This window comes from Pelmatolapia mariae, linkage group LG12 (assembly GCF_036321145.2).
Source record: "Pelmatolapia mariae isolate MD_Pm_ZW linkage group LG12, Pm_UMD_F_2, whole genome shotgun sequence".
Taxonomy (NCBI): Eukaryota; Metazoa; Chordata; class Actinopteri; order Cichliformes; family Cichlidae; genus Pelmatolapia; species Pelmatolapia mariae.
In genome coordinates this window covers 2,665,373-2,691,232 of record NC_086237.1, presented here as the reverse complement: position 1 = coordinate 2,691,232, position 25,860 = coordinate 2,665,373, and the positions used below count along the sequence as shown (strand labels likewise).

The 25,860-nt window shown below is 41.6% G+C and overlaps 2 protein-coding genes across 7 annotated transcripts; one reads left to right on the top strand and one right to left on the bottom strand.

The window, feature by feature from the left end:
* Positions 1 to 715: 715 nt before the first annotated feature.
* Positions 716 to 18,156, top strand: rufy3 (RUN and FYVE domain containing 3). Of its 6 annotated transcripts, XR_010095245.1 has the most exons (19): positions 717 to 1,314; positions 7,530 to 7,703; positions 7,940 to 8,057; positions 8,228 to 8,329; positions 9,598 to 9,721; positions 10,971 to 11,035; positions 11,437 to 11,502; positions 11,583 to 11,652; positions 11,775 to 11,864; positions 11,954 to 12,037; positions 12,335 to 12,502; positions 13,211 to 13,308; positions 14,229 to 14,348; positions 15,082 to 15,208; positions 15,292 to 15,374; positions 15,459 to 15,486; positions 15,628 to 15,705; positions 16,171 to 16,238; positions 16,358 to 16,468. XR_010095245.1 is itself a non-coding variant. In XM_063488891.1 (18 exons), exons 1-18 carry the CDS (start codon positions 1,062 to 1,064, stop codon positions 16,499 to 16,501), a joined length of 1,989 nt encoding a protein of 662 aa, XP_063344961.1. In that variant the 5' UTR covers positions 716 to 1,061; the 3' UTR covers positions 16,502 to 18,156. The 6 variants fall into 6 exon arrangements, 5 of the variants coding, with proteins under 5 accessions (XP_063344961.1, XP_063344960.1, XP_063344963.1 ...); XM_063488891.1 differs by lacking the exon at positions 16,171 to 16,238 and having other exon boundaries at positions 716 to 1,314; positions 15,631 to 15,705; positions 16,358 to 18,156; XM_063488890.1 differs by lacking the exon at positions 16,171 to 16,238 and having other exon boundaries at positions 16,358 to 18,156.
* A 66-nt stretch (positions 18,157 to 18,222) lies between these two features.
* Positions 18,223 to 24,603, bottom strand: grsf1 (G-rich RNA sequence binding factor 1). Its single transcript, XM_063488896.1, has 11 exons — positions 24,542 to 24,603; positions 24,178 to 24,425; positions 22,866 to 23,010; positions 22,614 to 22,769; positions 22,315 to 22,449; positions 21,756 to 21,894; positions 21,527 to 21,636; positions 20,514 to 20,638; positions 20,305 to 20,440; positions 18,739 to 18,790; positions 18,223 to 18,345 (listed from the first exon to the last, which is right to left on the bottom strand). Exons 2-11 carry the CDS (start codon positions 24,376 to 24,378, stop codon positions 18,342 to 18,344), a joined length of 1,203 nt encoding a protein of 400 aa, XP_063344966.1. The 5' UTR covers positions 24,379 to 24,425; positions 24,542 to 24,603; the 3' UTR covers positions 18,223 to 18,341.
* Positions 24,604 to 25,860: the final 1,257 nt, after the last annotated feature.

Genomic DNA, 25,860 nt, shown 5'->3' with positions numbered 1-25,860 from the left:
ATAAGATAAGATAAAATTTAGTTTATGTATCCCAAAATGTACCCAAAGTTGGATTTTTTAAAGATTTGTTACAGAAGCTAAAATAGAAAGTATGGAGCTAAATAAAAATAAACCAAAATATGAAAAAATAGGGTCAAATCTAATCTGAAAATCAAGATAAATTAAGTCAAAATTTAAACAAATATATTAGTAAAGCCGAATTATCTCACATTCAACAGAACAGCGAAAAAATATTAAAATGGCTGAGTGTAGTAAAAACAGGGTACCAAATATTAGATAACATTAAAGTGGCTTAGCAAAATAGTGTATCATGCTATTATTTATTACTATTATTATTTGTATTTATAAAGCACCATATGACTATTGCTTGTTCTAAACAGTAGAAGCATTTTAAGAAAAGATATATGTGGGAAGTTTTTCTTTATGTGATTCATTGGTTCATAATTTGAACCACTGTGCAGCTCTTCGTAAAAACTTTCAGCTATAATCCAGCTTTTGTGTATTTTTAGGCTTTTAGCTGCCACATCAGTGTTAGCTAAAGTCTTTGTTAGTGGGGGAAAATGACAGTTTACTTTTTATCTTCTCCAACAAACCGCGCTATTTATACGCATAAATGCTTGCAGGGTCCATTTTTAACACACTAAGATAAAAATAGAGCACAGAAGAGGCTCCTTTAATTCGCCATGTTTCGCAATGAATCATGGGAAACATAGGAGGACGTTCCCAGTCGTGCTTCTGCTGCTAGTGTTAAATCTTGCTTCGTGTATGGGCTCTGTGTATGGAAAGGATAGCTGACACAGCGCCTAAACTCTCGCGAAATTGGCAACAAGTCTGACCAAAATGCTGAGACTTGGCTATTTCCGGGTCATGGAGAGGCTGTGGTGGACAGGACGAAAGGCGGAGTGATTACTAGAGAGGTTTTGCTGTCAAGTGAGTCACTATCCAGCTGGTGCTAATCACCTCAGTGCATGTCTGCAGAAGCTAACCGCAGCTAACTAGCTTGGTACTGCCCGACAGCCCCCCTTCCCCGGTCACATGAGACGAATTTGACCGAAGGGAGGATGGCGGAGCGGGATATGCCACCGGGAGATCTTCCTCTGCGGTCTTCTTCAGAAAGTTCCGACAAACAAAACTCCTCCGATGAAAACGGACACACTGACAGCCCGGACGAAACTCTCTCCCCGACCTCAGTGATTTACTTCAAGGAGGCTTTAAACTCGTCCAACCTGCGCTTCGCAAAGGCTGGATCGCTGCCGCCCGCTCCGCTTCGACAGTATGACTTCCAGATTGAACGAATCGAATCGAGGCGACGAAGTAAGTGCTGACCAACTTCAAAAAGTACACCTTTCCCTGACAGCTAACACTAGCTTCCTAATACACTGAGAATACCAACTGTAACGCTGCAGTTTGTGCTGCTAGCATTGTTGGCTAACTTTCCAACGTCCGTAAACAAACACCTTGCTGACACATGAACTCAGTAAAGTACCAGGAGTGATCGGAGCTAAAGCTGGGGAGAGAATAAGCTACATCACATGATTGTTGACTCTCAGCCTCAGATTTCTGTCTGCAAAGTAAAAGCCGCTGTGTTTTATCTGTGTTATTTCTCGGCTAATGTGTCAACATGTGTCATGTGTTTTGACAGGCTTGGTTGACTCGCCTCGCTGCTCGTTGTTATTGTTGTTGTTTTATAGATTTATCATTTATCTGATTTGGAGCTGCAGTTCAGAAAGTGACCTCCTGGCTCCTTTCCTAACCACTTGAAAAAAAGGAGAATTCCTAAGGAGTTTTTAAGGAAAATAAGACCGCTCAGAGAATCCAGCTGCCCTTACACCAGGCTGTTTAATACTGTGACAGTGAGTGTTGTTTACATGGGTCTGCTGTGTTGAAACTATGCCTCAAAGACGTACTGCAGATGGCTTATCTTTGATACCTCCTCTAGTGTCTTTGTGTCGTCTTTCATGCAATTAATACAGAAGAAAACTATCACTTCCTTCCCAATGTCCGAATTAAATAATAAAAAGGATGAAAACTTTCCAAATCCTTCCATCCAACTTCTGATACTTATCTGGGTCTGGGTCACGGGTGCAGTAGCCTTCTTTCTCCCCAGCAACCTCCTTTAGCTGTTCCGGGGGGCATTGAGACATCCCCAAGCTAAATGAGAGACATAATCTCTCCATTATCCCCTGGAGTCGCCTCTCAGTGGGACATGCCCCGAATACCTCAACTTTGAACCTTTTCTGAATGACCAAGCTCCTAACCCCCTCTCTAAGGGAGAGCTAAGGCACCTTTTCAATCACCATCTAAAGCTGGTGGTTATAGGTCAGGGGGGAATGTAGCTCTACCAGTAAATTCACAGCTACGCTTTCACGTTCATATCCACAACACTGGTGATGTTGCATCAGTCCATCTTTCAACGTCCTGCTTTGTTCCTCCCTCACTCATTAACAAGACAATCGAGATATTTGAGCTTCTCCACTGGAAGGTACATCCCATCCCCAACCCACAGTGGGTATTCCACTCTTTGTTTCTCTGTACTGTTAATATTTATTAACATGATGAGCATCACTTGTGGCTCATGTTGATGATTTAATTTTGTGTGCTGTGGTGAGCTTCTGGGTGGTGTTGTGTACTTTCCTTTCATAAAGGGATTGTCCAGTGTGTCCTCTGTTAAAGGAGGTAATAAAGGAAGCATTCAGACACCTTTCTTTAGTATTTACAGGAACTCTTAAAATGAGTGGATGTATTTATTATAGCTCTTATTCTGGCTGCAGATACTTTAGGGTCACTTAATTCAGTTAGAAACCTTCCTGAGGTATTGAGTCTTTGACTGGTCCTGTCGTTGGTCGTGACAGAGTTAACCTGTTGTTAAAATACCTGTTTGCTTTCACATCTTCATTCTCTATCAGCACACAGGTCTCTGTGGCATTTAAGATATATAGATCCTTTTTACTTTTAGTGTCCAAAGCTCTTGCACAGAGACCTTAAATAAATGTAGGCAATAGATCAGTAATGTCTGTCCACAACATTACAGTATAAAACTAATAAACTTGAGTAACATCCTATTCTTAATTCATAGGCTTTAATACTATGTTGGCCCACCCTTTGCAACTATGAAAGCTGCAAGTCTTCTACGGTTTTACACAAAGTTTAGGAGTGTTTATGGGGATTTTTGACTTCTTCTTGTGAGGTCAGACACTGATGGTGGTCTCACAGTCTCACCTCTAATTCATCCCAAAGGTGTCCTATCAGGTTGAGGTCAGGACTCAGTGCAGGCCAGTCAAGTTCTTCTACACCAAACTCTCTCATTCATGTCTTTGTGGACCTTGCATTGTGCAGTGGTGTGCATTCATGTTGGAACAGGAAAGGACCTTCCCCAAACTGTTCCCAAAATGCTGAGAGCATGAAGTTTTCCTAAATGTCTCGGTATGCTGAAGCGCTAAGAGTTCCTTTGGGCCAAGTCCAGCTTCTGAAAAACAGCCCCCGGCATAATCATAGAAACACCTCTAAACTTTACACTTGGCCCATTACAGTCAGACAAGTACCACTTTCCTGGCAACTGCCAAATCCAGACTCATCCATCGCAATGCCAGACGGAGAAGTGTGATTCACCACTTCAGAGAAAATGTGCCCAATGCACTAGAGTCTAGTAGCGGTATCCTTTACACCACTGCATCTTATATCACTTGGTGATATAAGGCTTGGATGCAGCTGCTCAGGGATGTAAACACATTCCATGAAGCTCTGTGTGCACTGCTCTTGATCTAATCTGAAGGAACATGAAGTTTGAGGTCTGTAGCGATTGACTCTGGAGAAAGTTGGTGACCTCTGTGCACTATGTGCCTTAGCATCTTTAAACTGCCCCCCCAAAATACCAATGCAACATGGTAGAGAGGTTCAGTTTGGTTACGCTGTTGTCACCTGTAATCAGATGGCTGTCAATCAAAGTAGAAAGCGTATAAAATAATTGTCCCCATAAAATTGTTACAATATGGAAACTAAGCTGTTTCCTGTACATGCTATAAACATGTTTGTTCTGCTGTAAAGCTGGAGGTTTTAACACGTCTGTGAGGATTGACTCACTTTTCTAGCCTCATGTGAACATTAGAGCAACTGCAGTTTTTGACCATGTATTATATTGAACACATGGTATTACTTTCTAAGAGAAAACAGGTTCGTTTCAGACAAACAAAGCAATCGATTAAAAAAAAGTGAAAACTTTCTCAGTTAAATTTGTCACATGTTTATTTTTGTTGTCCTCTGATGGCACGGAGTGTCATCCTCTAAAGATTATCTCATTGTCAATATCCAGCTGGACGTTTAAGGTGTTAGGCCCGGGGAGGCTGTACCAAAATGGGTGGGGGATTTAAAAAATAGATGGCCCCCGCTTACATCTGGGACCTTTGGCCTTATTGCCCTTCATGCTCACTGCTGCTGCTGTTTTTCTGCTGCAGCCAGCTCAATAATTGCATTGTGAAATGACAGGCCTGTGTTCGAGACTGGGAGGAGGGGGGATGTTGTTGATGCTTCAGAGAGATACAGGCCCTCTGCTGCATCATTAGCCTTGGTTGGTTACTCCGGGGACCCCCCTCCCCCCCCCCCTTTTTTTTTTTTTTTTTTTTTTACGCATGCACCATCTGCTCACGTGACAATGTGTTGCTGTACCCAGCGCTGCCGTCAGCCATCTTGGTCAACACCCACCCAGTGCATTCACTGCGGTGCGCAGGCAGTCCAATCACAGAGAACCGGTGCTAAGCTGACCGGAGGAGGGCTGTGATTTTTCAGCACGGTGCGCTCTGTTGCATTTTAAATCCCCAGTCGGCACAAAAGGGGATAACAAGAGGCTGAAGAGGAGGAGGCGGTGGAGGAGTAGAAGGCACAGACAGCAGCCTGTTTCACTCAGTTGTAGCAAGGAGGAGAGGAGGATGCGTGCATAAAGAGGAGGAGCACCCTTTCTAACACCTGCTGAAGGCTGCTGTGGGCCTTTCCCGTCTTGTCCTTTTTGTTTCTTCCTCTGATTCTCTTTTCATCTTTCATCCTCTTGTTTTTCTGGCCTTCTCTGGTTGTTGGAACGCAAAGCTCCTGCATCTTTTGTACCTCCCCCCTCCCTTTTCCCCTTCGGTGGTGTTGGTTTTGCCTCGCACAAGCTGAGTCATCATGTCTGATCTGACGCCTCAGAGCGAAACCCCGACTCCCACCACAGACAAGATCACCCAGGCTGCCAGGGAGACCATTTATCTGTGCAACTTTCGCGTCTCTGTCGATGGCGAGTGGCTTTGCCTCCGCGAGCTCAACGACATCTCGCTCACGCCAGACCCCGAGCCGGTCCATGAAGGTAACGTGACAGATTAGCTCAACATTTGAGGAAGTGTTTGTGAGCACAGTGCGATATGTGTTAGGGCGTGGTGGTGTGCATCGCGGACACCAGAAGCAACATATTTCACCTGGTGAACGGTGTGAGCTGTGTCACGACGGGTTTGATTTCATTGAGGGTTACGCAGCAGGATGACGCCACTTGTAAATAAGCCAAGGGCGGACAACAAAGCAGCCAGGAAGTGCAGGTCCTGCTGGGAGGATTCAAGTACTTGGTAGTTGTTGCTCCTTACAGAAGATCCCAGTTGCACAGAACAAACATGTTTGTGTGTTGATGATTTTCATTTTGTTTCTCCCACTGACAAAGCGGAATGCAGCCAATTATAGATTTGGCAGCAAACACAAGCCTGACTGTAAACAGATATCTCTAACTGTGTGCTCTGTTTTTATTGTTTTTAAAACTGCCACACCTACTCTCAGCACCGAGCAGGCCAGCTGGCAGGCACTCGTAGGCAGTTCAGTTGGCAAATTAAGCGCTGCAGCTTTCAGCCTACACCGCTGAAGAGTCCACTTTAATGACATTACAGAAGCCCATTAACAGACAACAGAAACATCTGCTTTAGGCTTTAGTTTGTTATCAGGGGACGTTCGCTCTCCTCTTCATTCACTTTGCATAGGTTTCTGAGGTTCTTGTTATTGATAACGACAACATGCACAAGTTTGTTGCTTAAAAAATAGTTCTATCATAGCACTGGTAGTGTCGAACCTTTTTATGGGAGACGTGGCAGTATTCTTGAGGAACATTTTCCATCCAAAATTTATTTTAATGTTCATACAGTTTATCCACATGGCTTAATTTAACAAGCTGGGTAATCATTACCATCCTGTGAACATTTTCTCAAACAGACTGATTCAGATCCACAGGGACAGATGCTGGACGTCTTATATTTTAAACATATGTGCATAATATTTTTATTGTATAATAACTGTTCATGATATGTTTATTATTATTGTTATAGACTGTATAAAAAGATGGATGTAGCCAGCGTGACGTCACATATTGGTTGGCGAGATCCTGCCATGTGATTTCACCACCGCTCTTGGTGGTTTTAAAAACTGGAGGTAACAAGTGAGGGCTGGATCTGAAGCTGAGGCACACTGCATACTTATCAGTCACACAATAGAGCATGCTCTGCTTTATCCACCTTTTTAAGTCTTAATTGTAACATTAAAACAAATGAGCTTCATGTCGTATTTACTAATACCTGAAACTTGTGATATAGCCCATAAGGTTGTTAGAGGAAAAAAAGATAAAGGAAGGTTGTTTTCCTACAGACACGTACAAAGACCTTATTACAGCCACTGGTATCGCTCAGATTGATACATGGGGGGAAAAAAACCAACGATAAATGACAAAGCTTGGCTCTTTGTTTCTGTCGCTGCAAAGGAAAACACCAGATAGAGATGGTGGAGAAAATGGTTTTTAATCAAGCAGACCAGTAACCGCTATAAAATAACCAGATAAGTCACGACGTCCTCCTGAACCAGCTCAGTATTTCTCAGTGTCTCGTTGTTTAGTTGCCTGAATTTTTTTTCCAGTTTTCTGTTTTGAGGAACAATTTTCTATTTTACTTTCAGCATTAATATTATAATACTAATTTATACAGTTTTAATACCAGCATGCCGAGGATCTTTGCTAATTTGTTTACATTTTGCGTTAGAGAAGATGAACATGCTGCACTGCAAATGTAAACTTTAAATGTGTAACTGTATTAATAATGTAAACAAATCTGCAGGGCAGCATAGAGCACCTCCACTAAAAGCCTCTCTGTGTTAAATGCTGACATAAATAATAGATCAGGATCAGGCGTGCAGAACGAGTGGACTGTATTAAACTTTCACATTCTCTTAATTGAGACTATTTCTCTTGCAGACACATTTTATAGTTTATATTAAAACTGTATATAATCTTCAGACTTACAAGGTTTTTCACAGGGAAGTCCTGGAGTTTGTCTTCTTTTAGCTATTTGTAATGATGGAGTCTTTGTTGTCTTGCTGTGTATTCTTTATTTCACCTTCCTGGAAACTGACTTTTTTAAAATTTCTGTTTAAGAAATACAGAGCTGACTTTCAAACGAGTTTAGTTCCTGATTTATTTGTGCTGTTAAATTCTGAAGGTAAGAATTATAAAAGTCTGTTTCCTTTTCTCTTTCTTTTAGATCCCAAGGATCCCATCGCGATTGAGAGGCTTAACTTGATGAACATGGCCAAACTGAGCATCAAGGGCCTGATCGAGTCTGCGCTCAACCTGGGACGCACGCTTGACTCCGACTATGCACCTCTGCAGCAGTTCTTTGTCGTGATGGAGCACTGTCTGAAACACGGGCTGAAAAGTAAAAACTGCATTCATGTTGTCTTTTATAACTCCTTACAGTTTTTGACAGTGAGATGTGAGAGATAAGACGCAGCATGCTGTTAAAATTTACAGCTGACATAGCTGTAAGGAATATTTAGTCTTAAACTCCTGCTTTAGTTTCCTTTTAACTGTATTGAGGCCAGTGTGTTTTTGCTCTTTCTGTATGCGCGCGCTCTCAGTCTGTCCGTCTCATCGTTGTCTGTCAATCATCAGCTAAGAAAACCTTCCTGGGGCAGAACAAGTCCTTCTGGGGACCATTGGAGTTGGTTGAGAAGCTGACGCCTGAGGCAGGAGAGATCACTGCCAGCGTAAAAGACCTGCCTGGGCTCAAGTGAGTTTGTTCAAAGTTTCCTAAAAACAGGCTCTTCTCCTCGGATTTTAATTATGTCATCTGAGCTTTAAACAATGCCAGAACGCGGCTGGAGCTTCTTTGCTAGCTGCCTTAATCTTGTAAAGGCTGTTAGTGTGTGCAAATCTCACTCTTCCCATGTTTGATACTAGAACTCCTCTAGGAAGAGGACGCGCCTGGTTACGACTGGCCTTAATGCAGAAGAAGCTCTCAGATTATATGAAGACCATCATCAACAGAAAGGACCTGCTCAGGTGTGTTTGGATTGTAATATTCACAGAGGCGAAGACTTTATGTGAAAAGATGAATGTGGTGTCTCTTGTTGACCACTGCAGCCACAACATCTATCAGTTGGCAGTACAGTCATTAATTATAACAAATTATTATAATTTATCAGGTAATTGCATTAAACTTCTCCAGAAGGCAAAAACACCACAAAAATGAAGGAAAGGTTCTGTTCACTGACTTTACTTAGCAGATGAGAAGGCTAGCAGGCAGCTTGCAGCACAGTCTTCATTCACCTGTATGTTTAAGCAGCCACGCTCCTGATAATGCACAACTTTAACCTTTAATAACGACGCAAACCTGGTTGCTTAGAACAGTTATCACCTCCATCAAAGCTGGCTGTGGTCAAACTCAGTCACAGACAGACAGGTGTTGAGGTCCAGACAGCAACTTGTATTACTGGCTGTGCTGTTTTATGTAAACGCTACTACATAAATCTACATTTAAATTCTGTATTCTTAGTTTCCCTCCAATGTCACCATTATAATCCTGTGTTCAGTTTACAGCCTGGTCAGTTGGCTCAGGAGGATGAGAGTCTGGCTCCAGAACAGTGGGTCAGGAGTTTGCGGTGCATTTGCTGCACATCTTATATCAGCCAGTGGAGCAGTCAGATAGTTCACCTGACCCTGAAATAATAGCATATATAATAGCAGCTGGTCAAAGTCTTTTAAGAAGGATGCTTCAGTGCTTCCTTCATATGATCTCCTTTTGCAGAGGATACAGTGAAGCATCCTTTATGAAAGGAGACGATGTTGTCCCACAGTTCATACCACACTCTGTCAGCATGACTGACACACGGCTCATGTAAATCCTCATTTTAGTGCATTTACTATTTTTATGCCATTTGTTAAAGGTTTAGAATTTTCAACAACAAGCTTTTGAACCCGCAGGTTCAACTTTGAACCTTACACCGTGGTAAAAAAATCAGTGTCCTATCAAGGTGTTTTATTTTTATGAGCTCCCTAAATCCAGATTGCGAGCTGTTTTAATCAAAGTGTGTAATCAATCAGTTTGTATTAGTAATGCCTGTTCTTGGACTTTGGCATCAGCTGTGACTGGTTCCATCCCTCAGCCCCTGACCCCACTGTGTAGCCTGGCTCAAGTGGCATCTGAGGATCTGCAGTTTTTGTTTTGGTTTGGGGTTTTTGGTTTGTTTGTTTTTGGCTCAGGTAGTATTTTATACAAACCTAAAACCCTTCCGCCTAACATTGCAGCCCTTTCTGTCTCTTCTCTGTAGTGAATTTTACGAGCCAAACGCGTTGATGATGGAGGAGGAAGGCGCCGTCATCGCCGGGCTTCTGGTTGGATTAAATGTCATCGATGCCAATCTGTGTATGAAGGGAGAGGACTTGGACTCGCAGGTTAGTCTGCTTTCACCTTCACCTCTAACTCCACTTAGAGCAGCTCAAACTAAATGAAAGACCCAACTTCTTGAAGAAGTAAGGCAGAGGAAAATTAACCACACTCCCTGGAGTGGCATTGCTTTCTCTCAGCCCGTGTAGAACAAGGGCGTCAAATTCAGTTTCACTGATCACATCAAAGGCCAGACATGGACTTCATGTGTAAAATAGCCAGTTATTTTCTGCAATAACGCCAACAACCTGACATGATACAAGTTCATGTTAAAGGAAAATAATCCTTTTAATAAATAATCCATCATTTTATTTGTAAATGTCTAAAGTGGCCTCTTTCAAAGGATTGAAGCATTTGGTGTGTACTGGCTGGAAAGCATAAGCGAATAAATAGCCTCACAAAACAAATGTTTGGGTGACCTGTTTATGTTTTCATTTTTCTGAAAGACAAAAAATGAAAACATACACTGTGGTGTGGTTATTTAGAATTATTGAATTAAGTTTTTTTGGCATTCAAATTTTGGCCAGATGGCATTTATATATGTGTATATTTGAACTCTCACTAATGAGTTGTTGTTTACTTGTTTTCCTACAGTCAGTATTTTCCCTTAAAAATGCCAACAAAAGCTTTTAGTTAAACCAGGGGTGGGGAACTCCAGGCCTCCTGCAGGTTTTAGATCTCACCCTGGGTCAACACGCCTGAATTAAATGATGAGTTCATTACCAGGCTTCTGGAGAACTTCAAGACATGTTGAGGAGGTCATTTAGCCATTTAAATAAGCTGTGTTGGATCAAGGACACATCTAAAACCTGCAGGACACCGACCCTCGAGGCCTGGAGTTCCCCACCCTGAGTTAAACCATCTGTTCAGATCATTTAAATATGAAGTACAGCAATGTTTCCTTTACACAGCAGCAGCACAACTGAATTAAGAGCAATGTAATGGGGCGCAGTGTTTTGGGCTCTGAGCCCTGTGTCCCCGCTCTGCTTCATAAACATTAAACTGTTGAGCAGTGCAGCTCCTGGTTGTTCTCGTTTCAGCAGCCCACAGGTAGTCAGTCAGGATGTTCAGCTCTCAGGTTGGGAATGAGTCCAGAGTGACTGTGAGGAATGTTGCACAGCTCTTTGTTAATATCCGCCTGAGCTTGGAGACTAAAATATTTCAGCCTGCAGACTTTCCACACATACTTTCAATTGTTTTACATACGAGGATGGCTCCTGTCATTTGTTTTTTGCCTTTTTCTTATAACATCTGCAGGTTGGGGTGATCGATTTCTCCATGTACCTAAAAGACGGTGGACACAGCAGCAAGAGCGTGGAGGGGTGAGTCCTGGCTCCTCTAGTCCCATCAGCAGTAACTGTACATTGTGGGCCTGTAATAGGAGCGTATGTTTTGCTTCACTTCTACCTCTGTCGACTGACAGCCATTTGTCTTGAACTTAATTAACAGAAAGTGTTCTTTTATTTGGACGGCTGGATTGAGCCCCAGCCTTCGGACCATATTTTTCCAATGTGTGGCCTTTAAACTTAAATATTGAAAAAGAGAGAAAATCTGAAAATTCTTCCATTTCCATTCCATGCCTGAAACACATTTTAGCCTCAACAGTTTAAAAATACTGCACTAGTATGAGACTTTCTGTCAGATTTCTATTGTTTTGTTTTGTAGTTGCTGTGTGTTTGTGTGCCTGACGGCTAACTGCACGTTTCTCTTTGTGCGTTTTCAGGGACGGTCAGATCACAGCGATTCTCGATCAGAAGAACTACGTGGAGGAGCTGAACAGACATTTAAGGTTTGTCGGGGTGGTGCGCTCGCTTTGCTCTCCTCACCTTGTCGAGCTCGATGACTCACGTGCTTTCTGTCTGTTTACAGCGCGTCGGTAAATAACCTGCAGGCCAAAGTGGACGCTCTGGAAAAGTCCAACACGAAGCTGACAGAAGAGGCGAGTCTCACAGTGATCATCTTCAAAAACTGTTGTCTTTAAATGTCAGCCTTACATGCTTTTTGCCCGGCTGCAGGGACTTCCTGTTTACCAAGCTGCTTTGTTGATTTCTGTCCTTGCAGCTCGCAGTGGCGAATAACAGGATCATCACTTTACAAGAAGACGTGGAGAGAGTAAAGGAGGAGAGCTCATATCAGCTGGAGTCCAGAAAGGTGAACACTGCTTATCTGCCAGTTTATGCAGCAGCTGACTCGAGCATTTGGAAATTTGTAGTAAAAGCAAGCGTTCCTTTTTTCTTCAGGCATTAAGAAGTGATTCAGCAGCAGACGGACAAGCGCTGGGGGAAACACGCAAGCAGCTCAAAGAGGAAACTTTGCTTCGACTGGTGCGTTTCAGCTGTTTGACAGTCTTTGTGTAGCTTTAAGTCTGCTGAGGCGTTGATACCAGCGAGGGATTATACATGTAGCCATGTCATCTGCTGACAAAGTTTGTAGTTAATAGTAACAAATGTGCTTGGCCTGTTTAGTGTGTTCATTTTTAGCTGCCATTTACACAGAATACAACAAAGCTTATGTGGAGAAAGACAGTCAGCCCAGTCCAAATTCAGGCCATTTAGCTTAGAGTTTAATTATGACATTCCTGCTTATATTTTTCTAACTGACAAAGTCTGACTTGTGTGCAGGATGTGGAGAAGGAGCTGGAGGTGCAGATCGGGATGAAGCAGGAGATGGAGCTGTCCATGAAGATGCTGGAGAAAGACGTCTGTGAGAAGCAGGACGCTCTGGTGGAGCTCAGGCAGCAGCTGGAAGACCTTCGTGCCATCAACCAACAGCTAATGCACAAGTCACAGGTGAGGCGGTGCTTCTCATATCTGATTATGAGGACACTGAGCTTCGGAAAGCTTTTAAAAGGCTCACATCCACTTTTGTCTCTCAGGGCTTCACTCGTAGATTTCAGCTCTTCCCAGAAACTTGTAGGTGGTTAATTTCACTATTAGCTCTCTGTGAAATGATAAAGCATCACTTCCTGTCTAGAATAACTTGCAGTCAGCAGTAGATACTGACAGTAAGAACTTGGCATTTTTTTTTTCAGTTAAGGCAGAAAAGAGGATTCAATTCAAATGTCTGCTTAACTACAAGAAGACTGAAACTGTTCCACAAAGCAAGAATAAAATGGACGATAGCAATTAGTTTACTGGAACACATTGAAAATATTAGGCGGAAAAGGTTTTCAATCTGGCCTCAGATTAAAAGGTGCACAGGTGATCTTCACTTTTGCTCTGAGTTTAGTCTCTTAATTTGGATTTCTTGCCGTCTTATCAGCATTAACTTATCAACTAGGGATGGTCGCATTTATCAGATATTTAATCCGTCCACCTGTCCTTCCTTTTTCGGACCCCTATCCTGGTCTTCACAGCTGCCTAATCCCAATCCTCCACCTGCTGTTCTAGGGATGAAGAGCAGGTGGAGAATTGGATCCCCAAAAATATCTTTTCACACAAATCTGAGTGTATATGGAGGAAAGACATCAGTTGACTAGTTTGGATCATCTTCTGCAGAGTGCCGATGCCAGCTCGAAACAGAAGAGTGAGATCATCGTTCGCATGGAGGAGAAAATAAACCAGATGTCAGGGACCATAAAACAGCTGGAGACCAGGTGAGGCTAGTTTATTATTACAATATGTATTTGGTGCTTCCAGATGACATTTCTTATGTTCATGGACGCATTTTCTCTCTCTTCACTTTCTTTTTCTTTAATTTTTTCCATCATTTGTTCATCTGTTGTTTTGAAAAAAATCAGTGACAAACATTTGGCGAAGCAGGCCCGGAACCTGAACTCTGCAGCGGGGAAGCTGCTGCAGCAGTAGCTCCACGAGTCTGAAAACAAACATACAACCCTGCCTAATATAGAAATAACCAAACTAGGATGTTATCTTTTCTGTACGATGCTCCTTTGTTGTTACAAAATAAAAACCATCTTCTCACAACCTCCTGCAGCGGCGCTCCAGCATCAGCTTTTAGTGTGGACTGAATGGATCCTTTAGCAGCCCCTTAATCCTCGTGTTTTCTGCCAGATGTGTTCGCCACATCAGATTTCTACTTCAGATTTCCGTTTCTAAAAACTGCCCCGGTAATGCTTTAGTCAGACATAAGATGAGTAGAGGTGTCTGATGGACTGATGTGCTAATAAACCCATGCTGAATATTTGACAGTTGCTGTAATGTGATTCGTCCTCAAACCTGAGGCTGTCAGATATTCTCAACCAACAGAGAGAACTGGCGTGTGGCGCCAAATACCAGAGGGGTTTGTTGAAGTCGAACGTCCAGCGCAGAAGAAGGAAGGGGCAAAATTAATGAATAATTTGAAATTGTATGTGAACATAAGTTTGGTGTCAACTGTAGTAATCAGTAGGCTAATAAAACGATAAACAAACAGTCTGCTTCATGGTCTTTGGTCACAGTGTCCCAGGTTGCTCTTACATTTTAGTTTGAGTTGATCTCTCTTCCCAGCCACCTTTCCCTTCATCACATTTTTATTTTTCCATGAGTTTATGTTAACCCGCTCACCCCAAACCAGATGCAAGCAGGCGGAGAAGGAGAGGGACCTGGCTGTAGAGGCAAACCGGCTCTTCAAGCAGGACTTTGGAGACAAAATCGAGAGTCTGCAGGTGGAGGTGGAGCAGCTGAGGAAGCAAAGGTAAAGTCTGGCACCTCAGTACTCCTGCTCCATTTGAAACACTGAGATGACCAAAACAAAGAGGAAGAAGACAAATCGCTTCCTTTTTACTAAAACAGATTCTGAAGTACGATTTCACTACCTCATCTACACAAGGCGTTTTGTAGAAGCTGTAAGCCGTGGCCGTTGGCAATTCCACATTTTGAATTTATACTGAAAATGAACATTTTTTTTCTTAACGTGGCCCTAATACTCCAAACTATTTTATCAGTCTTTCAGACTTTCTTTGTTAAAACAGTCAGATTCTCAGTGCTCTCACTGAGATCTTTTAGAATTTCATCACAGACTTGTGCGAGCGCATTTGTAACCATAGAAACGTACAAATACTAAAGATCTGTAGCCCATCAAACCACATCGATACAGAGAGTGGTTTCTAGAAAGTTTTGAGTAGCGACGTTTCACACAGATTTCAGTTACACAGGATGTATAACATGCAGGTTCTACCTGACGAAGGGACAAACACAGGTCAGAGGCCTGGCAGAAAACTGCTGGATGCAACTCTGTGTTGGCACAGCTGTTAATCAAAGCTGCCATCAGAAGAATCTTATTTCTACTGTAACATTGGGCTTTCCTACTCCTTGGAGGTTCCCCTTTACCATAAACGTTGTTCCTTTTTCTGCTCCAGATATGTTTATTAATTACTGTCGTCACTGAACTATACGTTTCTATTCTTTGGCTTATTTTGCTGTTTCAGGTCTAATCTGGAGCGAGAGCTGAGAAAAGGTCACGATCGAAAGAGCGAGCATCACCTCAGTGCCTCCTCGGTACCTCAGTCCAGCACTCCGCGGACCGACAGGAGACAACCAGAGGATGTACCAACAGTACGTGGGTTCTCACATTAACGATATGTTCGACGAACAGCTGTCAGCTGTGGTTTGGTGGCTTATGACTGTGTTCTTAACAGCAACTCCCGGAATCCCCGTCAGTGAAGGAGAAAGACCAGTTACAGAGTGGCCCGGAGGACAAAACTAGCCTTTGCTCCAGCTTGTAGGTATTTTAGAGTTTCAGAAAATATAGTGAAACTTATGGAAAAATAATTCACTTTTTTATGTCCCGACTTTAACTTTGAAGGTCCCTGTCGCACCACGAAGATGAGCAGGTGAGATCTGACTTTTTACCTGTGTGAAAGTTTGGCCTTTTAATAAGTGGATGCTGAAGCAGTCAGCATGTACTGATGGCAGTGTGTCTTTGCACTGTTCAGAGACTCATGCATTTATTTATTTTTGTTGTTCTTCCTCAGAAGGAGTCGTTCTTGGAGATCAGCGAGCCTTCCATGTGTACAATGTGTGAGCAGGCCGACTCCCTCCTCAAGACAAAGGTACAAATTACTGAGGATCATTTTGAACTTTAGTTATCAAGAATATTTTTCTGTTTGGCATTGAAAGTTTACAGCTTCTTTAAATAGTTGACTCCTGTTTTTCTTGGGTTGAATTTCCTGAAGCTGTTATGGCTTTCCAAAACGTATTTTCTGTATCAAAAAAATATCAAACATATGCAAATAGTCTGGCTCAAATCCTGATTGTGGGGGATCCATTCCCATCTCATCAGTCTCCAGGCTGACCGCAGGTTGTGGAATTCCTCTTGTCCCCACACTTTAAGGACTGCCCACATCAAAGATCAGCATGATCATCTCAAAGGGCAAAGTGATTATTAAGACTCACAGATAATCAGCATTTTGGATCAGTGGTCAGTAAACTGCCCCGATCTCAAACCAATCAATGATCTATGGTCAGGCTTTAGAAGGCTGAAGCGGACTCTTTGATTGGTCGGTTCTGGCCCTCAGGGTGTGTGCTGAATGGGGAGGAGCTAACGTGGACTGCACCAAAGCCCAATATGAGATGAATATGATCTGTGAGTCATGCAAAGCTACTATCATATAACCAAAAAGTAAAAATAAAGCGCTGTAAATGAGCAGAATGGGTGGAGAACTCTGTGGTTTTCTTTAATGGAGTTTTTCTTCTTCTCTGCAGAAACAGTGTAAGAACTGCAGCGGCGTTTTCTGTGAGAGCTGCGTGTCCAAAGAGCTGCCTTTACCTTCCTCCATTCTCCCAGAGACGGTCTGCACCGCCTGCTACTCGCTGTTACTCCAACAATACTCTTCATCACCAACATGAACCCACAATCATCACACACAGCAGAGGCGCTCAAGTGTAATACTGGCACCTAAAAACCAAAAAATCCCAACTTCCTGAGACATCCTAAGAATCACAGGGTCTGTGAGATATTTAAATCAGTCTAGTGTGTGTGTGTGTGTGTGTGCTCGCGCAGGGTTTCCTTATAATAAAAACAGCTGAAGCCATTTATCTTCCTTTTCTGGTTCGTGTTGGTGATTTAGGCTTCTGTCGGCACTTTTAAGCTAAACTTGCACTCTCTCACATGGCTGGATTTAAACAAATAAATAAAAGAATCATCTCATTTATGGACACTAAGTGATGAAAAGTTTAACTGACATTTTCATCCCCAGTGTCAAAAGATAAAAAAGGAAAAACTGGAATTCAAGGCTCGGTGTTTCGATTCAGAGATCAGGATATGGAGTTACTCGTACCTTTATGCACTTTTGTGATTAAACTGGCGTCACATTCAGGGAAAATCCTGACAAAATCGGTCAACAAAATGACCAAATGCTGTCATGTTATGTGTCATTACTTCCTTAAAGACTGTTTAAAAAAAGAAAAAAAAAGTTAAAGTGTTTATTTCCAGAGTGGAGCGGATTCTGGGAATTATAAAGTAAACTGGAATGATGAGTGGAAACCCAGAAAAATCAGATCACCAAAAATCCACAACAACGATGTTTCTAAGTGAGACTTAGAAACAGTTATGATTATTCCCTGCTTTCAGAGATAAAAGATGAAAACGCTGATATCTATTGTCTCTATTTGCTTAAATATGACTGTTAGAGTATTAGCATAAATAACCAAATCCACCATAAGAGGTCAACATTTAACATGCCAATTTCAGTTTCCAGTGTTGTGTGCTGGAAACTTGGACATTGATTCAGAAGTCATTCACAATAAAAATCAGTATCACCATAAAATTCTTCATCTTTGGACCTATTTTAGAAGCTGAGTTTGTCTCTTGTCTTAATATTGGTAAAGCTTTAAAAATGGAGACCAATTTAAAGCTGTTCATGCAGACTCAACAAGGAAGTCAGTGAAAACTGCAAGATCAGAGTTTTGATCGAAGGTTTGCACATTTCAGACTCTGTCCCGGTGCTCTGTTCAGGAACAGCTGCTCCCGTCAGGACAGGGGAACTTTAGATGCAGCGTTTCATTTTTGCAACGTTGTGTTAGTCGGCACTTTTCCTGAGCTGTTTTGATCTCGTTTCATTTCTTTATGCTAAGCTCAGCTAGTTTCATGTAATGAGAAATAATAAATGTATTTTGCAAATGATCACCTGATTCTTTTAAGTTCACAAAGCTGCTTTTTCCTTCCTGCTGTTGTGTATTAGAAGTGGCATTAACAAAAAGGCTTAAAATCAGTCATTTAGCATGAAGTCACATCTGAGTCTGGTGTGTTTTAAACTGTAGCAGGTGAATCATACATTTTTAGACTGAAGGCTTTTTGCTCTGGATAAACTGAATATGTTTCAGCACTTTTGATGCACGGCTCTCTGCCTGGCTGAGGTAAAGTGAAGACGTATCAGTGCAGGTTTATAACTTATGTTCTGTTGATTAAAAACAACTAAATCTTTATTTTTTTTGTGGCTGATGATGATTAACAGGTGAAGTGGAACAGCTTCTTGGCTTACAATAAACATGAGCATTTACAAGTCTTTGCCTCTTTCTTTAATTTTAAAGTGGAGATGCAAACCTCCCGAATAAAATCAAAAAAGCATTACAGGAATATTACATTTGATTAAATAAAGACGGACAGGTTCGTCTTTGACACCAGGAATGTTTATTCGATGTCGACGTCAGGCTGGAAAATAAATATGGGAATCCTGTGTGTCAACATTCACCTGCAGGAGAGGGAAAAACAAAACGCGCTCAGTCGAGGCAGCGCAAGTTTTTCTCTGCAGCAGCTGGGTTACGTTCGGTAATACGTGTTTAACCTCTTTATATTTTCTAATATTAGTTTTACATGTAAAATCAGTCAATCCGTCCATGAATAAGAAACAAGATGATCGTTGTACGGGCCTCACAGAGCAGTTTGTCTACGACACAACAAATCAATTTGCATCCTTTACTCTCCAAGACTTTGAGACCAAATATTTTGTCAGAAAAAGCAAACGGCACTCTGTTGGACTCTAGTAATTATTGGTTTACACAAATAGGACCACTCCACTGTCTTATGCATAACTTGGTCTCTTTTAAAACAAAGTAAATTAACTGATGGTAGACGTGTTTCCTACCTGCCATCACAGTCTGCGACAGAGTTGAGAAATAACTCGATGTATCGCTCGCCTGAAAGAGAAGAACCAAATAAAGTCAATATGCCACCGATCAATAAGCAGCAAAGACACGCTTTAGACATTTAGACAAATATTATTTGGATCATAGAAAAATATGTAAAGAGCAGAGAAGACTAAAATGAGTCTTGTTTTTCTGATTTACAACATTATCACAGACATTCAGGAGAGAGAAGGGTTAAAAAAAATGAAAATCTGTTCTTTTAAATGCATCCCTATAAAATCTGGGGCTAAGTTTGGAATAATTATTCAATAAACTGGCAGCAGGAATAAACAATATACTCCCACGGTGGATCATGAATTAATTTCATGAGTCTCCTCAACAGTTTTTCTGTAAATCGCACACCAGTTCAGAAACAAGTTGAACATTTATAATATTAGGATTTGTTTTATGACCCAAAAACCTGCAAGTTCAGAGCAGCTGAGCTCTAACTTTAACTCTTTCCTCCACAAAGACGACAGACCTGCAATATAAGCGTGTCAGAATAAAAAGCCTGACAACATGAAGCCCACACAGAAACACTGACAACACAACAGCAGCGATGATGATGCTGGCACAGTTTAATGTGGAGGCGGAGTCTGTTTACACACTGCGAAGAGCAAAGAGGCGGAGCCGTTAGAGTGAAACATCCAAAACAGCAGCTGTTCCTGTGGCCACCATTAAATCCTTTACTGGGAAAAAGCGAGCAGGAGTCTTTCATCAAAGCAGCTGATCAGCAAACGCCGATGTGAGGAAAAAGCGAAGTTTGAAGCTGCTCCATGCACCGCCGTTTGTTTTACACTGAGTAAAATCTGCAATAAGCCTCCAGAAATAAAGCAACATTAAACTATGTAGATGAACTGATAACTTGGTCTGATCCCAGACCGGTTAAGTTATAGAGCTCGCTGAATTCTGACGGCAGCCGTCATGTTTTACACAGAAGCGAACAGGGGTGAGTCTGAAGGGGGGCATGGGGTGTACTAGACCACATTAATTTCAATACTTTCGTAACATTTTTCATATTGAAAGAGAAACAATATCAAATACTGTGTTAATTAATTATTGTAATATTTAAAAATGTAAAAATAAAAGCTTTTTTCACAATCCCATAAAAATGCACATGGGCCATTAAACTCGCTGACCTGAGGGTTGTTGGTTTGGATGCTGAATTATTATTAATATAACATCTGTTTTCAGCAGCACAAAAACTTGCTTAAATTTTCTTAAAAATTTAATTTTAATACGAGGCGTACGATCAAAGAGTTTATTTCGGGGTTTTGACAGATGTTGTATGCAGTTAAACTTTAAAACATTCAAGTTTCTAAAATGGAAATCAATGAGAAGTTCATTCTGAACTCATCTTTTAAAAATGTATTATTGCTCATTTATAAGACAAAAGTATTTCTTATCCGATTACTCAATTAGTTGATAAATTACTCACTAAAATAATCGACAGCTGCTGCCCTGGTAAAGAGTTGAACTAAAAGCAAAAATAAACAACGCTGTGAAAAGCTCGCCAACGGGCTCACCTATGTTCATTCTGTCTTTGGACATGGCGGCCACGGCGTCTCTGTGGCAGCGGAAGTAAACGTCAGCCTCTCCGCTCGGCCTCCCGTCAGGACCGCATTCGATCAGGATCTTACACACGGCCAGAGGATAGAAGAACTGCGAGAGAGAAACACAGACACGTGAAATCACCAAACTCAGCTTCATTGTCTCAACACGTGAACAGCTTTACCTTCACTATGTCTTCCCCAGAAGCCTGGAAAGGAAGTCCCCTCACGTGGATGTAGTGTAGCGGTACGGTGGAGCTCTGAAGGTGAAGTGATGGAGGAGGCGAAGCAGGTGATCGGTTTTCAGGGGCTAAAACAGGAAAGAGTTTTTCAGTGTCCCATTACACTGCTGTCTGTTAACCAGGCTCATGTATCATTTGGGCTTGAACTTCCATAAATGGCTGAAATATCATCAAATATTCACTGGAGCTATTAAAGCTTGAAATGTATGTCAGAACATTCACATTACACATGATACTGAAATATATTTAATCTATACCCCCCTCCCCCGATGAGTCTTTATCAGGGTAGCATAATCAGTCAGAATTAACATGCCAGAGGGACGGGCAACTACCAGCACCTGTTGCGCGGTATTGAACCCATAGAGGGCGCCAACTGTGTTGTATACGTCAGGTCATTTAAATGCTTTCTACCCTGTAAAGAACAAGAAAGTCTTTTTTAAAATATGGTTTATAACATTGAATTGGCACATGTAAGAGTTGTCCACATGAAGAGTTTTAATCCCTCTCTGTGTTACCTGTTCGTTACATCCTGAACTTGTCTCATCACACCTTAAGTGTAATTTATTTTCCCATAAATGTATCCGTCTACCGAATGCCCACTGATCGACAAGTAGGCTGGAATTGGGAAAGGAGCTCGAGCAGAGTTCACTGGGAAACACTGGTCAAACTAACACATGTACACAGGCGGACATATTTCCAGACCCATCAAATACGCTTTATTCCCACCAGAGATTTGAGGAGAGGATGTGAGGCGAAAGGGTGTTTGACTAAATGAGACACTGAAGCCTTTGAGCCTCTTTTCAAAACAATGTTAAATATGATATTTTGCAGAGCCACATCACAAATTTTTTGTTGTAGCCACTCCTGCTGTACTTCTTTTTATTCGTTTTATGTTTATATTCATATTTTAAGTGTAAGATTTGCACGTTTTTCCAATTCCAATTAAAATTCCTCACCACTCCTCCTGTCCACTGACTGAGGCCTGGACTGAGATGAAAATGGACTCGTTCTTCTCCTCCAGGTCGAGTGAATCTCATCTCTTCTGCTGGGAAACACCTCGATGTATCTGCAGATATTAGAAACAGCACAAGAAGCAACAAACATGACAAAAAATAAAAGAGTGCACTTCTTCTTGGCCACCAGAGAAACATCCAGGAGAATTCGAGAGTCAGTGAAGCTTCCTACCTGTTCCCTATGATCTCTCGGTCTCTCTGCAGCGCTTCATCAGCTGCTTCCTGAGACGTGAACTGCACATAAGCCACTCCAGACTTTCTTCCCCTGGAGTCTGTGACCATGGTGATCCCGTTCTCCATTATCTCCAAACCTGTGAAATACAGCTTGTTAAGATAAAGTAGTTATAATTCTTTTCCCCTTTCATACTTTCCCCTTTTCAAAAGGCTCAGTGCCAGTTTTCTAACTGAAAGCCGTGTGCTCAGCTGCTCATGTTGGGAGGTGAAATGAATGAATCCTACGAATGTGATTTACCAAGTTTACCAAATCATGCATGAAATTATTAAAAAAAAAGAAAGAAAAAACTTAAGCAGGACAGTAAGTGATAACATTTTATTTAGCCACAGATGCTGAGAATTTTGCTTCAGTTTTCTTGTCTTCAGAGTAATAAGAAACCAAAATCATTACCAAGCTCTACTTTAAATTCAATAGCTAACGTTTATTTGGGTTTTTTGCAACTAAATCTACTGAGTTTGCACTGACAAGAGTCCCATACTATAGCAACACAGTGTACCTGAAAAGAAGTGGGCAATGTCATCCTCAGTGCAAGTGAAGGGGAGCCCTCTGAGCAGCACCACGTCATCAGCTCCTAGAGGCTGGGTGGCTTTCTTCAGGATGGCTTCAGCGTCACTGTTTGTCACTTCATACACTGAGACAGGACAGGAGAATGTGTTCTTATGAGTTAAGCCAACATGACTGCTTCTTATTTATTATAAATAAATTGTATGCTGTCTGTTGTCAGGACCCTGAAACTGAACTGAGTTTTCCTTCAAACCATCAGTCTTTGTCAAGGACTTCCTGTTTGGAACAAACCTTCAACGTATCGTGGGCCGAGGTACTGCCGGTGCTTCTCCAGTGCTTTGCTGACGTCCTCCTCGTGCTCCATCTCGATGAAGGCTCGTCCTGACGGCCTCCCCAGCCTGTCCAAAGTCAAGTGGATGCCTTTCACCCCATCACGTATCCTACACTCTGGTACATGGTAATTGCAAAAATAATAATCTCATTTAATTTATTCATATACTGTGTAGTTACAAAGTAAAGGTGTGCCACTCCTCAGACTCCCACCTGAGAAGAACTGCAGAAGGTCCTGAGTGGTGCAGGACCACGGGAGACCTTTCACCTGCACGATGTAAACCTCCCTGGTCTCTGGTTCTGATTCAGGATGATAGGCCGGCAGAGGTGGGTAGTCATCCTCACAGGTTCCTCCTGTCTGGAAGATGTAGAGTCAATTAAATCAATATATCAGTGTGAAATGGAAATGATCATACATGCTTTCAATTCATCACACCTTGATTACTGTAACTCATTATTCCTGATTCGGAGTTTAAGATTTTCATGCTCTGATGCGTCGCTGTATTAGTGAACTACTACAACCTTTAACAGCTGCTAAGGACAAATGGAGATTGTTCTGTGCAGGCTTGTTTTATCCACTGATACAATTTTAATTGTATGTGATTTTATATTGTAAAGGACTTTGTGACTTCTGTATTTGCGTCTTTCTGGTCACTGCCAGGTTAGGTCCTACCTGCACCAGGATCAACTGTATTATATGACAGAGATGCTGCAGTGAGAAAAAAAACAGTGGTGGTAGACGTCATTTGGATGAGTGACAAAACGTTTCTCCCACTGAAAACTCTACGTTCAGATGAACAGAATCAGTCTTTTGGGGTTCTGTACATACAGTTTTTATACCACTTTTAGTGAAAGGGAAATGAGAGTTAATTTAGATAATGCTTCATGATAGCTGCCCAAATAAGTGCCTGGATGTGTTTCAATGACAAAGACATGCTGCTAGAAGGACCATGTAGTCATCAATTCAAGCTGATGATGCTCTTCAGTAACACTTGTCAAATCCCACAATTATAGCAGCTTTATAGTGACTAGGAGTCAGAAAGCAGCCATGATAGCTCAGGTAGAATAATTGTATGTACTGTCGAAGGCAGGTGGTAAACCTCAGAACCAGCTCAGGTCAACTGACCATAGCCAGACCACAGAGAAATAGCTCACAATAGAAATTACTGATTCTTTTTTTCTGAGAGTCATTTCCTCCACTGCACTCCTACACCAGAACTTGGGTACCCCCACACTAACCCCTGCCAAAGTGGGTTTGGTACAAGTGCTTTCCTTTACATGAACAGGGATATTTCTGTCCTGGAGTTTCGCATATAAGGGACACATTTCTAGATGAAAGTTCATAAAAAGCACGAATTTAAGTGTCTGATGCTCCCCAACCAAAACATACGCCCGTGGCGTTAATAAACTCTTCTAGAAGCATCTTCAGAGCAGTTTCAATTTATCTTCTCGGTCTTTAACCGTCTGTAGTTGCCTCTGTGACCCAAACACATGCTAAACCACGCGGGGCTGCTCTGAGACTAACCTTACTACAGAAGCGGCTCTGGCTGCTTCTAACTGCGGGCTGCAGCTCGCACAGTCTCTGGAGACAGGCTGTCCGGGCCGCCGAAGTCCAAGTTCGCTGCTGAGTGAAGCCGCACATGCGTGAAGCTGTCGGTACCGTTAGCCGTCTGGCTGCGACACACCGCCGCAGTAAAAACCACAGAGATTTACCGCTGCAGGACATCGTAGCCGAACCAAGCCGGAAGTCAGGTCAATAACAGACAGTCTGTTCTGCAAAAGAAATGAGACGCCCATACGGTGTGAGATCGGGTTTCTCTTATTGTAGTCGGTTAGCTTAGCTAACTACCGGCTTAGCATCACGATAACCTGTAAGTGAACATACTCACGTGGGTCGGTGACAGTCAAGGGCAGCGCTCGAGCGTTAACTATCACGCTAACAGTTTCACATTCTCAATATCCGGTTTGGATTTTCACAATAAAGGTCTACACATTAAACAGTTACCACAGCAAAATTAGTAACCAGTTTTATGTTTTTCATTCTTTTTTTTATTATTTAATTTTGAATTTTTATTTTCAATTCGGTTTGGTTTCAGTTAATTTCAAGGGCAATATGCTGTTCTTTCCACTTAATTCTATGGTTAAAAAATGTTCAGCTTTGGTTTACTTTTTTTTAGTACAGGACAACCTTTTTTTTTTTAGAAATCACAGTAGAAATTACGACATAAATGCAGCGCTTTCAGAAAGCAGTTGACCATGTGGACATCTCAAGTCTTTATTTTATTATTTGTGTTAGTGGATTTTATAAGTATAATAACCTGGCTAATAACTGTTACAACTGTTGTTGTGTTTTTATTTTTTTTATTTTTTTCAAAATGTATTTTTTTTTTAAATTAAATGTTATTCATATAGCACCAATTCACAACGAAATCACCTTAAAGCACTTCATGCTTTAAGTTAATGACGTTACAATAATAGAGAGAAACAACCATAAACCCCCCTATTAGCAATACTTCGTAATGGTGGGGAGGATAAACACACTTTTATCAGGAAGAAAACTCTGGCAGAACCAGTTTTTGGTCAGTTGTGATGCAGCAGTAAAAATAATAAAGTAAAATAAAATAAAAGTAAAATAATATTTGGCATCATTCATGACTGAATTATAGAAAAACAAGTGAAAGGGATGATTAACATATTAGCAAGACCTGCTGTGATGTATGGTTAGGAGATGGTGGCACAACCGAGTGGCAGAGTTGAAAATGCTCAGGTCAAATAATCTAGAGACCACAGAGGAGATTCAGGGATGTAGTGAGAACATGCAGAGGGCTGGCGTCACACAGAGGAGGATGCCAAGGAGACGATGAGATGGAGGCAAGTGATCCATTGTCGTGTCCCCTAAAGGGAGCAGCCCAGATAAGAAGAACAAAACATCCTTGATAATTAAGCAGATCTGATATCTTTTAAATGTTTAATTGCTTGCTTATGTATTTATTTATTTAACTTTATTTTTAGATTCTTTCACGTGGATTGGTTGTGATGGGTGCAAACTGCTAAAGACTGTGTGACAACAGATTCATCAGTAGTTTATACATTTATATTTGCCATTATACATGAATATTGCTGTGGTTATTTAAAGACAGTTCATTTCCGCTTTAGATATTAAATAAAAGTTTGTTGCTCAGAGAAACAGACTGGGCTTCTTTTGTTT